An 18,005-nucleotide genomic window follows, 5' to 3' on the forward strand; every position below is an offset into this window, starting at 1 on the left:
CTCACTGCTATTAACCAGTTAAATGCCGCTGTCAAACGCTGACAGCGGCATTTAACTAGCGCTTCCGGCCATCGGGACGGAAATGCGGAAAGCGCTAAATCGCTGGCTGTCAGCGATGTGCCGGCATGACAGCCAGAGGTCTCCTTGAGACCTCTATGGTTGTTGATGCCAGATTGCTATCAAACATGATCCCAGTGTTCCGGGGGCATAGGGAAGCATCGTGCAGGGAGGGGGCTCCCTGCGGGCTTCCCCGAGACCCTCGGTACAAGGCGATGTGCTCACCTTGTACTGAGTGTCTCCTCCCTGCAGGCCCCGGATCCAAAATGGCTGCGGGCCTGCATCCGGGTCTTGCAGGGAGGTGGCTTACAAGGAAGCCTCCCTGCTGTGCGGTGTGATCGCTGATCTGACACAGTGCACAGCAAAGTGTCAGATAATTATTTTTTCTATAAAATAGTTTTTATCGTATAAAAGCGCCAAAACATAAAAAAATGATATAAATGAGGTATCGCTGTAATCGTACTGACCCGAAGAATAAAACTGCTTTATCCATTTTACCAAACGCGGAATGGTATAAGCGCAGTTCCTCCCCCCCCCCCCCAAAAGAAATTCACGAATAGCTGTTTTTTTGGTCATACTGCCTCACAAAAATCGGAATAAAAAGCGATCAAAAAATGTCACGTGCCCAAAAATGTTACTAATAAAAACTCGTCCCGCAAAAAACAAGGCCTCACATGACTCTGTGGACCAAAATATGGAAAAATTATTGCTCTCAAAATGTGGTAACGCAAAATAATATTTTTTGCAATAAAAAGCGTCTTTTAGTGTGTGATGGCTGCCAGTCATAAACATCCATTAAAAAACCCGCTATAAAAGTAAATCAAACCCCCCTTCATCACCCCCTTAGTTAGGGAAAAATATACAAATTAAAAAAATGTATTTATTTCCATTTTACCATTAGGGTTAGAGTTAGGGTTGGGGTTTGGATTCCATTTACAGTTGGGATTAGGGTTAGGGGTGTGGTTAGGGTTATGGTTGGGATTGGGGTTAGGGGTGTGGTTGGGATTATGGTTAGGGGTGTGTTTGGGTTAGGGTTTCAGTTATAATTGGGGGGGTTTCCACTGGCACATCAGGGCTCTCCCAACGCGATATGGCATCCGATCTCAATTCCAGCCAATTCTGCGTTGAAAAAGTAAAACAGTGCTCCTTCCCTTCCGAGCTCTCCCGTGTGCACAAACAGGGGTTTACCCCCAACATATGGGGTACCAGCGAACTCAGGACAAATTGGACAACAACTTCTGGGGTCCAATTTCTCTTGTTACCCTTGGGAAAATAAAAGTTTGGGGGGCTAAAAAAAAACATTTTTGTAGGAAAAAAATGATTTTTTATTTTCCCGGCTCTGCGTTATAAAGTCTAGTGAAATACTTGGGGGTTCAAAGTTCTCAACACATCTAGATAAGTTCCTTGGGGGGTCTAGTTTACAATATGGGATCACTTGTGGGGGGTTTCTAGGTACATTAGGGGCTCTGAAAACGCAATGTGACGCCTGCAGACCATTCCATCAAAGTCTGCATTCCAAATGGCGCTCCTTCCCTTCCGAGCTCTGCCATGCGCCCAAACGGTGGTTACCCCCACATATGGGGTATCAGCATACTCAGGACAAATTGCACAACAACTTTTGGGGACCAATTTCTCCTGTTACCCATGGGAAAATACAAAACTGGGGGCTAAAAAATAATTTTTGTGGGAGAAAAAAAGAATTTTTATTTTCACGGCTCTGCGTCAAACTGTAGTGAAACACTTGGGGGTTCAAAGCTCTCACAACACATCTAGATAAGATCCTTAGGGGGTCTAATTTCCAAAATAGTGTCACCTGTGGAGGGTTTCAATGTTTAAGCACATCAGGGACTCCCCAATGCAACATGGCGTTTCATCTCAATTCCAGCCAATTTTGCATTGAAAAGTCAAACGGCTCTCCTTTCCTTCCGAGCTCTGCCATGCGCCCAAACAGTGGTTTACCCCCACATATGGGATATCGGGGTACTCAGGACAAATTTTACAACAACTTTTGGGGTCCATGTATTCCTGTTACCCTTGGTAAAATAAAACAAACTGAAGCTGAAGTAAATTTTTTGTGAAAAAAAATTGAATTTGGTTTTGAGCACCTCGAGGGGTGCAGTTTTTAGAATGGTGTCACACTTGGTTATTTTCTGCAGTTTTTAGAATGGTGTCACACTTGGTTATTTTCTATCATATAGACCCCTAAAAATGAGTTGAAATGTGATGTGGTCCCTAAAAAAAAAAATGGTGTTGTAAAAATGAGAAATTGCTGGTCAACTTTTAACCCTTATAACTCCCTGACAAAAAAACAATTTGTTTCCAAAATTGTGCTGATGTAAAGTAGACATGTGGGAAATGTTACTTATTAAGTATTTTGTGTGACATATCTTTGTGATTTATGGGCATAAAAATTCAAAGTTGGAAAATTGCAAAATTTTCAAAATTTTCGCCAAATTTCCGTTTTTTCACAAATAAACGCAGGTAATATCAAAGAAATTTTACCGCTATCATGAAGTACAATATGTCTCGAGAAAACAGTGTCAGAATAACCGGGATCCGTTGAAACGTTCCAGAGTTAAAACCTCATAAAGGGACAGTAGTCAGAATTGTAAAAATTGGTCCTGTCACTAACGTGCAAACCACCCTCGGGGCTAACGGGGTTTAAAAAAAAAAAATATAAGGCCATGTTCACATGTTCCTGATTTCCCTGCTGTTTTTTCTGCACTAAAAACCGCAGCTCTTGGCAGAAAACGCAGGTCCTTTTTTTGGTGCGTTTTTGATGCATTTTTTGATGCGTTTTTTTAGTGCGTTTTTTTATGCAGTTTTCTATGCAGAGTCTGTGTGTTTTCTAGGAAGTTTTTTAGGGTTAAAATGGCTGAAAATACCCTAACCCTACCCCTACCCCTAACCCTACCCCTATTCTAACCTTAGTGGGGAAAAAAAAAAAAATTCTTTATTTTTTTATTGTCCCTACCTATGGGGGTGACAAAAGGGGGGGGGGGTCATTTACTATTTTTTTTATTTTGATCACTGAGATATAACCTATCTCAGTGATCAAAATGCACTTTGGAACGAATCTGCCGGCCGGCAGATTCGGCGGGCGCACTGCGCATGCGCCCGCCATTTTGCAATTTTTGGCGGCGCCCAGGGAGAAGATGGACGGACGGACACCGGGAGGCCGGGTAAGTATAAGGGGGGGAGATGAGGGCACGGGGGGACGTCGGAGCACGGGGGGTGGCATCGGAGCATGGGGGGGTGGGATTGGGGCACGGGGGGCAGCCACACTGCAGCGGTTCTGCACCACAAACCGCAGAAAACCCGCAGATATTTTTTTCATCTGCGGGTTTTACTGCGGGTTTGACCTCACAATGGAGGTCTATGGGTGCAGAACCGCTGCAGTTCCGCAAAAAGATGTGACATGGTACTTCTTTTTTACCGCGGCTATTCAGCGCGGCTTTTTTCGCGATTTTCCGCAATGTGGGCACAGCAGTTCCTGTTTTCCATAGGGTGCATTGTAATGTACCCTGCATGGAAAACAGCTGCGGACCCGCAGCGGGAAAATCGCGGCGGTTCCGCATTAAAAAAAGGATGGTGTGAACATGGCCTAAAAGTTTAAATCACCCCCTTTTCGCCCCATTCAAAATAAACAATAAAAAAAAAAAAATCAAACATACACATATTTGGTATCGCCGGGTTCAGAATCGCCCGATCTATCAATAAAGAAAAAGCATTAACCTGATCGCTAAACGGCGTAGCGAGAAAAAAATTAAAAACACCAGAATTACTTTTTTTGGTTGCAGCAACATTGCATTAAAATTCAATAACGGGCGATCAAAAGAACGTATCTGCACTAAAATGGTATGATTAAAAACATCAGCTCAAAGTGCAAAAAATAAGCCCTCATCAGACCCGAGATCCCGAAAAATGGAGACGCTACGGGTATCGGAAAATTGCGCAATTATTTTTTTTTTGGATAGTTTGGAATTTTTTTTCACCACTTAGATAAAAATATAACCAAGACATGTTTGGTGTCTATGAACTCATAATGACCTGGAGAATCATAATGGCAGGTCAGTCTTAGCATTTAGTGAACCTAGCAAAAAGGCCAAACAAAAAACAAGTGTGGGAATGCACTTGCTTTGCAATTTCACCAAACTTGGCATTTTTTCCCCCTTTTCTAGTACAATACATGGCAAAACCAATGGTGTGGTTCAAAAGTACAACTCGTCCCGCAAAAAACAAGCCCTCACATGGCCATATTGACGGAAAAGTAAAAAAGTTATGGCTATGGGAAGGAGGGGAGAGAAAAAGGAAAACGCAAAAAAAGAAAAAGGGCTCCGTCATGATGGGAGTCATACTACCTATGCTTATAGGAAGGATTTTCAGCAGGTTCATTATCATTACAGACAGGATTACACTGACAGGTATGACCTCTATACTCAGCTGATAACTCAGGATCCACCAATCAAAATAGTTGATGTCACAGCTGACCCTGCTCCCTCTACTTCACAATGATCTTTGCACATGCACATTAGAGGCGTGAATACAAAAATAGCGTCGGGGTTTGCACTTTTGGCCATGTATGTGTGCTTACTGAAACAACAGGAAGTTAAGGTCTAAAAAACAACAGTGGTCAGTGTGAAAACTTCAAGATTTTATTTTAAATTTTTAATCGATTGTGATAACACAAGGAAAAAAGTTGTTGGTAAAAAAAAAAAAAAAAAAAAAAAGTACTTTAACACAAAAACCTGATTTAAACAATAGGTAATGTTCAGATGATACATTCCCTTTATTCTTGTACTCACAATTTCAAGGTCATCAAATGGTTCACCATATTCTGGGATGGTGTCTAGCGAGGGTATAACAGAACTGGTTTCCATGACCATTTTATTCCTTGGGGATGTGCTCTGGCCCATCATGTTCTTGGAGTCATCCATACCGTAGACTTCACTGGTGTGCTCCTCTAAACTGGCCATGGTGTTAGACATACTGTCATCCACAATAATAGTTTCAGACCAACTTGACAAACTCCCAGTCTGATGAAATAGATGAGTGAAGATGAAAACAGAACAATGCAGTTACAGACAATATAGCTTGTAAAATAGAGAAAAGAGATCTGTCTACAGTGATCAACTTAAAATATTTTTATTAAGTAGACAAATGACAAGACAAGTCAAAAACAAAAGTGTAACAGTATTTAAAAAGGAACACAAAGATGGCCATAAACACCACAATACCAACCAAGTCTGTAAAAAGTCTGAAGTCACTTTATCTGACTATAGACTGTAGAAGTGAGACTGTGTGATGTGCACAATGTCAGGACTCCCCTGTATGACCCAAGCTAGCGGGTGATCATGTGAACACATGTATGAGATTTGCAAACTTACGGTCACTTCTCTACTAGTCTTATCTGTCTCCCCTCAATAGACGACAATTGAAAGAATCTGAATGAGACAAGTAGGAAAGTGACCGCAAGTGTAGAAATCTCATACATGTGGTCACGTGATCACCCACTGACTTGGGTCATACAGGAGAATAGTAGATTCAGATGTATCATTGACCAAACTTGTGCTTCGTTCAGCAGGGCCTCCCACCAGGTCCAAAAACAATGTAGAAAATTCAGAGAAGCCAAGGCACCAAAACCACAGGTTCTTGATGGAGCTGTATTTTATTAGGCTTGAGAAAGGCCAACTATGGCCGAAACGTTGACCGCTTTGTCTTCCTGTTTTAACTAATATGGAATAAAGTTCATGTTTTTTTTTATCAAGAACCTGAGGTTTTCTCTGAATTTTCTCCTTCGGGTCATACAGGAGAATCACAATAGTGTGAACATCGCACACAATCATGATTGAGCAGTCACACAGAGCGACCGTAGACTTATTGTTAGACTGGACAACACCTTTATGGATTCTTCCCACAACAATATGTTAAGAAATATAACACTACAAGTAAAAATTTTCTATGACCTCTCACTGCCCTATGAAAAAAGAAAAAAAACCTACACAGTATATGCTGACTTCAGTAAGCGCTTGCAGAACCTAGAGCAAAATCGCACACCTGGAATAACAATTTTCCTAAAAACATTTTTAAACAAGCTCAGATATTTAATTCTGCAGGGCATGTACGCATTGCATCAAGAATAAAGGCGCCAATAATGAGAAGTTGAATGAAACTATCAAATGCAAACAGCAGACAAAAAAAAACAAAAAAAAAAACTGTATGCTCATTTTCTACCCTCTATTTCCAAGTCATTAATACTTAGGAAAATTCATAGAATTTAATCACATTACTGCATATACTTAAAACTAAGGCTACTGCTCTATAAAAAAAAACAACAACAATTTTTACACAATAAATGTCCAATGTATTTTGGCGTTATAAGGTATAGAAATGAGTGAATCAATATGTCCCCAAAATGTCAGACCTTTCACTCAGTGGGTTTGGGTGGGGTTATCAGGACTCTCCCTGCCTCTTCTTCAGTCATAACACAATTTACAGACAAAGCCTACTTCATATCATATCAACCTATACAGTGGGGTAAATCAGTATTTGATACACTGCCGATTTTGCCAGTTTTCCCACCTAGAAAGAATGGAGAGGTCTGTAATTGTTATCGTAGGTACACTTCAACTGTGAGAGACAGAATCTAAATATAAAAATCAGAAAATCACATTGTATGATTATTAAATAATTAAATTGCATTTTATTGCATGGAATAAGTATTTGATCACCTAACAACCAGCAGGAATTCTGGCTCCCACAGACGTGATAGTTTTTCTTTAAGAAGCCCTCCTACTCTGCACTCATTACCTGTATTAAGTGCACCTGTCTGAACTCATTACCTGTATAAAAGAAACCTGTCCACACACACAATCACACTCCAACCTTTCCATCATGGCCAAGACCAAAACGCTGTCTAAGGACACCAGGGGCAAAATTGTAGACCTGCACAAGGACTGGATGGGTTGCATGACAATAGACAAGCAGTTTGGTGAGAATGCAACATCTGTGGGCACAATTGTTAGAAAATGGAAGAAACACAAGATGACTGTCAATCTTCTTCGGTCTAAGGCTCCATGCAAGATCTCGCCTCGTAGGTTAAGGATAATTCTGTGAAAGATCAAGAATCAGCCCAGACCTGCACAGGAGGACCTAGTCAATGAGCTGGGACCAAAGTCTTAAACATTACCGTTAGTAACACACTACGCCATCATGGATTAAAATCTTGCAGGACACACAAGGTCCCCCTGCTCACGCCGGCACATGTCCACGCCAGGATGAAGTTCAAAAATGACCATCTGGAATATCCACAGGAGACATGGGAGAAAGTCACGTGGTCAGATGATACCAAATTAGAACTTTTGGGTAACAACTCCACTACCCGTGTTTGGAGGAAGAAGAAGGAGGAGTACAACCCTAAGAATACTGTCCCAACCATGAAGCATGGTGGGGAAAACATCATACTTTGTGGGTGCTTTTCTGCAAAGGGGACAGGATAACTGCACTGTATTGAAGGGAGGATGGATGGGGTCATGAATCGCAAGATTTTGCCCAACAACTTCCTTCCCTTCCAACATAACAACGACTCGAAACACAGAGCCAGGGCAACTAAGAAGTGGCTCTGTAAGAAGTATTTCAAGGTCCTGTAGTGGCCTAGCCAGGCTCCAGACCTGAACCCAATAGAAAAACTTTGGAAGGAGCTGAAAGTCAATGCTGCCCCATGACAGCCCCGAAATCTGAAAGATCTGGAGAAGATCTGTATGGAGAAGTGGGCCAAAATCCCTACTATAGTGTGCAAAGTCAGCAGTGTATCAAGTATTTTCCCCAATGTATATGACAGAGCTTCTCTCCTGCTCTTCCATAGGGAAGCATAAATCATCTGACAGGTTTTCAGTCATTGATTGTAAGGAATTTAGAAAACAGAGCATGCAATAGTGAGAGAAGGTTAGAAAGAGTCAAACAGCCTTCTTACAGATGGCACTCTCTTTCTTCTGACTTCATTCTCAGCTGACATAAGCAGCAACTCAAGTTCCTTTATCCGTTTTTCCTTATCAGGGTCATCCACATCAACAAAGGGCTGCTGAGATGCATGTAAAAGAACCAGAGAAGAGGGGAAACAACAGTCATGGAGACAGAGAAGAGGCTTCACACAGTAGCAGATTAGGGAAGTGCAGCACAATGAAGATCGGTAGATAAAAGTCGCCTGTGCTGCGCTATATACAATAGTGTAACACTGGTATATAATAAACACTCACTCATATGTATTTCTCAGCTCACCTACACAATGCATGTACACCTTTCTATTGTGAAAGTATTATTTTATAAAGACAATATTGCACTAGTTAATTTATTAGGTCACTGGTAAAATATACCGTAAGGTCTTGAACCAGCAAAATGAAAAGGCTCTAAATACATCCTGAACCTCCTTGAGGTCTACAGCATCTTAATTATTATTTAATATTAACATTAATATAATATTAACAGATCATTTGTAGTAATAGTGACTTAGGACAACTAGAAACTGATACAGCTATGAAGCATTTACTAAATAAGGAGAAGACGAGGATTGCATGTCTGGGGGGACATCTCCATAGTAATAAAATGGTCCTTATATATAGTATGTAAGCATAAAGCCTATTGTTACTACATAAGAACATGCTTTCTATAGACAGGCTTTATAGTATTACTGCTGTTATCTACCTTTACGTTTAGGCAGACGCGTCACACAATAAACGTTACCTGAATGAAAGCATAAGAGCTGTGAGCACTTTCCATGCGGATGTTATCAGAAGGCACATAATGGTATCCTGGAACCTGAGGACCCAGAACGACAAAAGAATTTATTTTCTGACTCAGTGAAATAAATCATTGAATAAACAAAGTATTATACATTTATTTTCACTCAAACACATTTTGTCATAATATTGGGGCTCCCTTAACACATTGCTAATCTCTACTCAGATTTTGGGAAGACATGTTGTTACATTAAAGAAATCTGCTTTAAGCAATACATTTGCTGGTTGGTACAGGTCTCAGTGCTTTGACTCCAATGATCAGCAAGTTATGTGGATAGGCGAGAGCTTGTTTTAACTGGATAAACCCTTTAATAACTGAACCTCATACTAAAAAAAAGTTCTAAATTTGCTAATACAACCCATCATAATACCACTACACCTCAAAAGACTGAACTAAAGGAGTTCCATAGATGAGGAACCGTGTACAGATATCTTATGCATGAGATTTAAGTAAACATTCATCCTCATACTCTTAGGGAGTTTAGAACCAAGATTTATAAGTGACCATGTTAAGATATTAAGGCACATTTAGCTCGCCATTATTTAAAATATAGTTTTTGTAGCCAAAAGTCCCTTTTTTTTAGCTAATGTTTTACCCAATTTTCCTACACAGCTATTCTCATTCTGGACACTTCACCATCTGGATTTCCTATAGAGCAATTCTCAAGCTCTGCAGCCAATCACTTGTAACTGACCCTTGGTACTTTACTATAAACTATAGTATGTTACAAACTGGGCCTCAGTTACATTACTCAAACCCCGTCAGGTCATTATCCTGCTCTCTTTTTCAACACATAAGGATCTGGGGACAAGTAGAGAAAAGATGAAGACTGAGCACTGAAATACTCTAAAAAACAAGTTAAAGAGAGGGAAACAATGAAGAACAGATGGAGTGTGAACGAGAATGGGGAAAGTCATGTCAAAGAGGACAAAAGAATTTTAAATGAGAAGTTGGTGGCCCACGATACAGAGACATGAAGAATAATAATCATGAAATACATATATATTCATCTACACAGAGATCCTGGCAGGTTATGACTAATCCAAACATACGGAGTTTCAAGAGGTAAAGGAAGTATGTAAAAATAGGTGGAAAAAAAACACAAATGGGCCAGATATACTCCATCCCTAGAGACATGGGTAAAGAAAGGCTGAACAAAATGGGCGATTCTTCCAAGGTGACAGTGATGGATGCACGTATGAAGTAGTAGTGCAGATGCCATATGGAGAGAGGAGCCAAGGGTGGAGGTCAACTACAAAGAGCGAGCCACAAGAATGGCGTGGACTGAGGGGACAAGTAATGAAAGAATCATCTTTGATGAGGGGCATCACCGATTCCGCTCTAAATAGATACCTCCACTGTGTGGAAGATAAAGCTGCACTTTTAGAGATGGCGAAGGTTAACATATGGAAATGGAGAGGATAATTACTTGAGATTGGACTGGCACATAGTACATATTCTGCGGCTGCAAGTGAGCAAGTGTAGCACAAGCTTTAGGATGGTGTTTTGAAGGCTGTTCCTTTTCTGTTAAATCCTGCAAATATCCCTCCTGCTCCACTTTGCGTTTCATAGTAGAATTCCAGTGATTCTTTATAGAATTATCAGTCCTAGAATTAATAAAAATGCAGAACATAAAGAATTATACATTCACGATGTAGGCCACCACACACCTCCACAATTCCTCTGAGAAACAGAAGAACAAGCTCACATCTGGGTCTAACTAGTTAGGCTACGTTCACATTTGCGCTGGGCGCAGCGTCGTCGACGCATACCGACGCATGCGTCATGCGCCCCTATCTTTAACATGGGGTGCATGGACATGCGCCGGTATGCGTTGTACTGCGTTTTACGACGCATGCGTCATATAGACGCACAAGACAGGACGCAGGGGACGCTACTTGTAGCGTTTTCCCTGCGCCGAAAGTCTTGATCTGTAGGGTCTTATGACAACGCATGCGTCGCAAAACGCTGCATTGTGTATTTGCGTTGTTGGTTGCGTTGCGTCGCCGATGCTGTGCCAAACAACGCAAATGTGAACGTAGCCTTAGGGGGGGTGACACTGTTCAATCAGTGCTGCCTGAATCACATTTTATATATCCTACAAACATATGGTGTCGCAAAGCCCAGATGGTATCGTATTACCGAACATATAAAACCCAAAGAGCATAGCCAAAAATTATTTAAAAGATTTAAGAAATGGGGTCCACAGTGAAGAGTCAAGTAAAAAGAACCCAGACAAGCAAAATAACATGGGTAACAAGTTATACAGGGTGGGCCATTTACATGGATACACCTAAATAAAATGGGAATGGTTGGAGATATCAACTTCCTGTTTGTGGCACATTATATATGGGAGGGGGGAAACTTTTCAAGATGAGTGGTGACCATGGCGGCCATTTTTAAGTCAGCCATTTTGGATCCAACTATAATATTTGCAATGGGAAGAGGGTCATATGACACATCAAACTTAGAGAATTTCACAAGAAAAACAATGGTGTGCTTGGTTTTAACGTTACTTTTTATTCTTTCATGATTTATACATTCATGACCACTTATAAAATGTGTTCAAAGTGCTGCCCATTGTGTTGGATTTTCAATGCAACCCTCTTCTCTCACTCTTGACACACTGATAGCAACACCGCAGAAGAAATGCTAGTCTTAGGGGGTCAGATTGCTTGTAGGAATCCTCGGACCCGATACCCATAATGTGGCGGTGCCCCATGTTGATGGAAAAACTCAGGGAACGTGCCATCTTCAGTGCATAAAGAGGGCAACACATCATCATGTAGCAATTTCAGATATCCAGTGACACTGAGGTTTCCATTGATGAAGAATGGCCCCACTATCTTTGCACCCCATATACCACACCATACCATCAGTTATGGGTGTCAGGTCCGAGCATTCCTACATGAAAAGTTTCCTGGAAAGTGGATTGGTGGTTGTGGGCCAGTTGAATGGCCACCAAGGTCTCCCAATCTGACCCCCTTAGACTTATCTTTGGGGTCATCTGAAGGCAATTTTCTATGCTGTGAAGATACGAGATGTGCAGCATCTGAAACAATGGATACTGGAAGCCTGTGCTAGCATTTCTTCTGCGGTGTTGCGATCAGTGTGTCAAGAGTGGGAGAAGAGGGTTCCATTGACAATCCAACACAATGGGCAGCACTTTGAACACATTTTATAAGTGGTCATAAACTTGTAAATAACTCATGGAAGAATAAAGTTACGTTAAAACCAAGCACACCTTTGTTTTTCTTGTGAAATTCTCAATAGGTCTGATGTGTCACATGACCCTCTTCCCATTGTAAAAAATAAAGTTGGATCCAAAATGGCAGACTTAAAGTTCCCCCCTCCCATATACTAATGTGCCACAAACAGGAAGTTGATATCACCAACCATTCCCATTTTATTTAGGTGTATCCATATAAATGGCCCACCCTGTACTATATAGATAACAACAAGTGTACCTAATGGCCTAGTTCAGGGAGCCCACTGAGGAGCCCCCTGAGGTTTGCGGGAATGCACAGGGGGACTTTGAACTATGGTAAGCACTGCTTTTTGAGATAATGGTATTTTGTTACAAACAGGATAGGGGGATTTTTGGTACTCACCGTAAAATCTTTCTTGGAGCCTTCATTGGGGGACACAGTTAACCATGGGTGTATGCTGCTGCTGCTAGGAGGCTGACACTATGCAAAAAAGGAAAAGAACAATAGCCCCTCCCCGGCAGTATACACCCACCGACAGGCACTGAGCACCTCAGTTGGTGAAAAAAGCAGTAGGAGAAACAACCATAACTGAGAACACATGAGTACCAACTCAATCAGGACTTGTAGGCCCAAACACGGTACCAAGAACAAATAACAAGGAGGGTGCTGTGTCCTCAATGAAGGCTCCAAGAAAGAGATTTTACGGTGAGTACCAAAAATCCCTCTTTATCGCTTCATTGGGGGACACAGATAACCATGGGACGTCCAAAAGCAGTCCCGGAAAAGGGTGGGTAGAAAGGAAGCGAGAAAAAGGGCTCAGGTCGGCGGTGTGTGACCGCCCCCTGCAGTACCTTCCTACCAAAACCTGCATCTGATGAGGTCTGGGTATGAACCCTGTAGAACCTCGTGAACGTATGTAAAGACGACCAGGAGGCAGCCTTGCAAACCTGCAAAGCGGAGGCCTGGTGACGAACAGCCCAGGAAGCACCGACAGCTCTGGTGGAGTGGGCCCGTACCCCAGGAGGGGGCTGTGTCTCTCGAGCACGGTAGGATTCCGTTATAACAAAACGAATCCAGCAAAAAATAGTGGATTTGGACGCTTGAAGGCCTTTTCGGCGACCCTCAGCAATGACAGAGTCGGATTTGCAAAAATGGGAGGTTCTGGAAAGATGGATCCGAACGGCCCTGACAACGTCAAGCTTGTGAAGAGACTTCTCCAAGGGGTGAACAGGAGAAGGGCAAAAAGAAGGAAGAATGATATCCTCATTGATGTGGAAAGTGGAAACCACCTTGAGAAGAAATTCGGGGACAGGTCTTAGAACGACCTTGTCCCAGTGAAGAATCAGGAAGGGGGAGCGGCAGGATAATGCTGCCAACTCGGAAACTCTTCTAATTGAAGTGATGGCAATGAGGATGGCCACCTTCCAGGAAAGAAAGGAAAAAGACGTCCTGAAGCGGTTCAAAAGGAACGGTCTGAAGGGCACTGAGAACCAAATTGAGGTCCCAAGGTTCCAGCGGAGGCCGAAAAAGGAGGAGCAAGATGAGCAACTCCTTGCAGAAAAGTCTTCACTTGAGAGACAGAAGCCAAGTCCCTTTGGAAAAGAATGGACAAGGCGGAAACTTGACCCTTTAGGGTACTGAGGGACAAACTCGAGTCGAGACCCGACTGCAGGAAGCCTAGAAAGTCCAGAAGGGAAAAAGTCATCAGAGAGACGTCATGTGTCTCGCACCACCGGAAGAAGACTTCCAGTACCTGTGGTAAATGCGAGAAGAAGCTGGCTTCCTGGCTCTGATCATGGTCTGTATGACCTGATGAGAAAAACCAGACTCCCTCAGAACCGCAGCCTCAACAGCCATGCCGTTAAATGCAGGGACTGAGAACTCTGATGGAAGAGTGGGCCCTGTGAGAGAAGATCTGAGCGGTCTGGGAGTCTCCAAGGGGTATCCGCGAGCATGTTGACCAGCTCCTAGTACCAGGGGCGCCTTGGCCAGTCTGGAGCTATGAGTATGACCGGAATCCTCTCTAATTTTATCTTTTTTACTACCCTTGGGATCAAGGGAAGTGGGGGAAACAGGTAAGGAAACTGAAACTGCGACCATGGGATTACCAGGGCGTCGTGGCTGATGGCCAGAGGGTCCCGGGATCTGGCGACAAACTGAGGAACCTTGTGGTTCATCCGAGACGCCATGAGGTCGACATCTGGGGTGCCCCAACGAAGACAAATCTGGTTGAATACGGAGGGATGGAGAGACCACTCGCCCGCCGCCAGGCCCAATTTTCGACGCCCGGAATGTGGACAGCTGAAATTACCAGAACGTGACATTCCGCCCAATGAAGTATCCTTGCTGCCTCTGCCATTACCTGACTGCTGCGCGTCCTGCCCTGTTGGTTTAAGTATGCCACGGCCGTGGCGTTGTCCAACTGGATGCGGATCGGACGACCGGCCAGGAGTGATTGCCAGTGGAGTAGGGCAAGGAAGATTGCTCTGGTCTTCAGAAAGTTGATCGGAAGAAGAGCCTCCTGGTGGGTCCAGTGACCCTGCGCTGTGAGATGTCAGAAGACAGCTCCCCAACCGAGCAGGCTGGCATCTGTGGCGATGACCTTCCACTGAAGCGGAAGGAAAGACTTTCCTCTGAGGAGCGATGAAGATAGGGTCCACCAGGTCAGTGACTGCCGAACCTGCTGAGGCAGACGAACGGGGCGGTCCAGTGAGGTCGTGGATCTGTTCCAGTGGAGAGAAGAAACGGTTGGAGGGGACGTGTGTGGAATTGGGCAAAGGGAACGGCCTCCATGGAGGCAACCATCTTTCCCAGGATTGCCATGCAGAACCGAAGCGAGGAGCTGGGTGTTTGAGAGATCGGACTGCCTTGCGGAGACTGGAGAACTTGTCCAGTGGGAGGAAGACCCGAGCCAAGTTCGTGTCGAATTCCATGCACAGGAAGGACAGACGCTGGCAGGGCATCAGAGACGACTTGTCCCGGTTGATGATCCACCCGAGGTGAGTCAGAGTGTCCAGAGAGATCTAGAGGCTTCACGCACAGTCTCGATGAGAAGAACCCCTGATCAAAAGATCATCCAGGTGGGGGATGATGAGTATCTTCCTGGAACGAAGGATGGCCATGACCGCCGCCATGATCTTGGTGAAGACCCTGGGGGCCGACGCCAGGCCGAACAGGAGGGCCGTGAATTGGTAGTGCTCTTCCTGGATAGCAAACCGAAGGTACCTCTGGTGCCGTACGCAGATAGGGACATGAAGGTACGCATCCTGAATATCCACCGAAAACAGGAGCTCCCCGGGCTCCATGGCGGCAATCACAGACCGCAAGGACTCCATCCTGAAGTGGCGGAGTCGAACATGGCGGTTCAAAAACTTGAGATCCAGAATTGGACGAAGGGAACTGTCCTTCTTGGGGACTACAAAAAGGTTCGAGTAGAACCCCGAAAAACGGTCGTTTGAAGGGACAGGAGCGACTACGTCAGCTGTGACCAGGGAAGAGATGGCCTGAAAAGACCCGTGCAGTTGAGACGGTTGCCTTGGTGGACGAGAGAGATAACTACCTCTCTGACCCAGGCATCGCTGACTACAGACAGCCAGGCATCCCGGAAGGAAAGAAGTCTGCCTCCCACCCTGGAAGTCAGGTGTTTTCTGCCTGGGAAGCACTTCTCAGGATGTTCACAGTGCTTAGACACGGTAGACTCAAATTCCTCGTGATTGGGAAAGGAGCGAGAAGGACGCTTGACCCGTTTGAAGGAGACAGAAGGATCCTGTGAGGGAACCTCGTCCTGTTTAAGCTTAAAGGTACCGTCACACATAACGATATCGTTAACGATATTGTTGCTTTTTGTGACGTAGCAACGATATCGTTAACGAAATCGTTATGTGTGACAGCGACCAACGATCAGGCCCATGCTGGGAGATCGTTGGTCGCTGGGGAAAGTCCAGGACTTTATTTCGTCGCTGGATCTCCCGCTGACATCGCTGAATCAGCGTGTATGACGCCGATTCAGCGATGTCTTCACTGGTAACCAGGGTAAACATCGGGTTACTAAGCGCAGGGCCGCACTTAGTAACCCGATGTTTACCCTGGTTACCACTGTATATGTAAAAAAAAAAAAAAAAAAAACACTACATACTTACATTCCGGTGTCTGGTCACGTCCCTCGCCTTCAGCTTCCCGCACTGACTGAGCGCCGGCCGGCTGTAAAGCAAAGCACAGCGGTGACGTCACCGCTGTGCTTTACGGCCGGCGCTCAGTCAGTGCGGGAAGCTGAAGGCGAGGGACGTGACCAGACACCGGAATGTAAGTATGTAGTGTTTTTTTTTTTCACTTTTACAATGGTAACCAGGGTAAACATCGGGTTACTAAGCGCGGCCCTGCGCTTAGTAACCCGATATTTACCCTGGTTACCCGGGGACTTCGGCATCGTTGGTCGCTGGAGAGCTGTCTGTGTGACAGCTCTCCAGCGACGCTGCAGCGATCGACATCGTTGTCTAGATCGCTGCAGCGTCGCTTAATGTGACGGTACCTTAAGAGTTTGGGAGATAGCCAAGATGAGACTATCCACAATAGCCTGTATGCCAGACGTCTGGTCTGAGTCAGATCCGGACTGGGAATCTATGTCCGACCCAAGGTCCTCCTCCGAAGAGGGGAATTGGGAAGAGGTGAGCAGCTTGGGTAATGCTGAGGGCCCGGAGAGCTGAAAGAGGAGCCGGACAAGGACCTCTTAATAGAACAGTCGGCCGGAGCGTTCTTCTGAGGGTCGATAACAGGTGCGTGCGACTCACCATGAGAGACGGTCGGAGCACTGGTGGCTGTAGCTAGATGCGGGAGTCGTTCAAGCGCCTGGACCAGAGATTTGGATACTTTAGTCAAGTCAGAGACTGACTGAGACATACAAACTGCCCACTCTGGGGGAGGAGGAGTGCACTCATCCCGAGATTCGGAAGTTTACTGCGGAGAAGACATGGTAGGCGGACTGCAGGATTGGCAGAAGGGTGACGACAGACCTGCTGACCACTTTTTCTTGCAGCGTGAGCAAGCGTAATGAATGATGGTGGGTTTGGAAACAGAAGCCCCAATAGAGTTGGACATATGTAGGCTGTGAGCTTATAGTAAGAATAAAAGGGTTGGCAAGCTCTGCCTGTGTAAGTCTAAACTACTGCAGCGCTGCCTCCGGAGTATGATATACTGCAGGGGAGGGTTGCTAGGGTACGGATGAAAGCCTACCGTACAGAAAGGAAAGAGCTGCAGCTGAGCCGCTATCTGTGCCCCCAGAGTGGAGTAGCGTCCGGATAGGAAGCAGAATCCAAGATGGAGGAGGAATAGAGGCCTCATGGGGAAGGGGGGGAAGGGGGAGTGGTTAAGCGCACAGCAAATGACCGGGAAGAGAGAAACCCCTGATAGGTCCAGAGGCAGAAGGGGGCGTGCAAGCTGTATTAAAATATCACTGGGCGCCAAGAAAGCGCGGGCGATAAGGAGGTGCGGCCGACCGGCCCGAACTGAGGTAAAGTGAAAGTAAAAAAGGGAAGCCGCGGCGCTGAATGGACAACGCATGGAATAGACGGCAGGGCAGCGCTGACAGGTCCAGGGGAGGGAAGGGAGCCAGTGTGAAACAACAATCCCCTTCTCCCCGATATATCTTCATTACCTTGATCTTCAAAGCTGTATGAGGGTCGTCCAGGGGCCCAAGGGAAGGCAGGGACGCTGGAGAGAAGAACCCTCTTCCAGGAGACGGCATCAACCCCCTTAGGGAAAAAAAGGGGGGAGGGTCACCGCTGGTGACTACCGTCTCCCTCTCAGCCCTCTCCGAGAAGAGGGGTGAGGAGGAAATTCGACAAGGACCGGCAACCAAACTCACCCTGAGGCACCAATGAAGGCACAGGGGAGAAATGTCCTGCCAGCAGGCCTGAGTGTTGCGATGTGGGTGACACCACACTGCTC

General features: G+C 44.9%; 1 protein-coding gene across 1 annotated transcript in view; it reads right to left on the reverse strand.

The window, feature by feature from the left end:
• MYBL1 (MYB proto-oncogene like 1) overlaps positions 1–18,005 on the reverse strand; it is a 67,349-nt gene that overhangs the window by 30,421 nt on the left and 18,923 nt on the right. The window contains exons 6-9 of the mRNA XM_069731427.1: positions 10,283–10,460; positions 8,797–8,871; positions 8,030–8,137; positions 4,863–5,093 (exon numbers count right to left, since the gene is read on the reverse strand). Of these exons, the coding sequence (XP_069587528.1) occupies positions 4,863–5,093; positions 8,030–8,137; positions 8,797–8,871; positions 10,283–10,460 (592 nt within the window). The remainder of the gene's footprint in view (positions 1–4,862; positions 5,094–8,029; positions 8,138–8,796; positions 8,872–10,282; positions 10,461–18,005) is intronic.

This window comes from Ranitomeya imitator, chromosome 6 (assembly GCF_032444005.1).
Source record: "Ranitomeya imitator isolate aRanImi1 chromosome 6, aRanImi1.pri, whole genome shotgun sequence".
Taxonomy (NCBI): domain Eukaryota; kingdom Metazoa; phylum Chordata; class Amphibia; order Anura; family Dendrobatidae; genus Ranitomeya; species Ranitomeya imitator.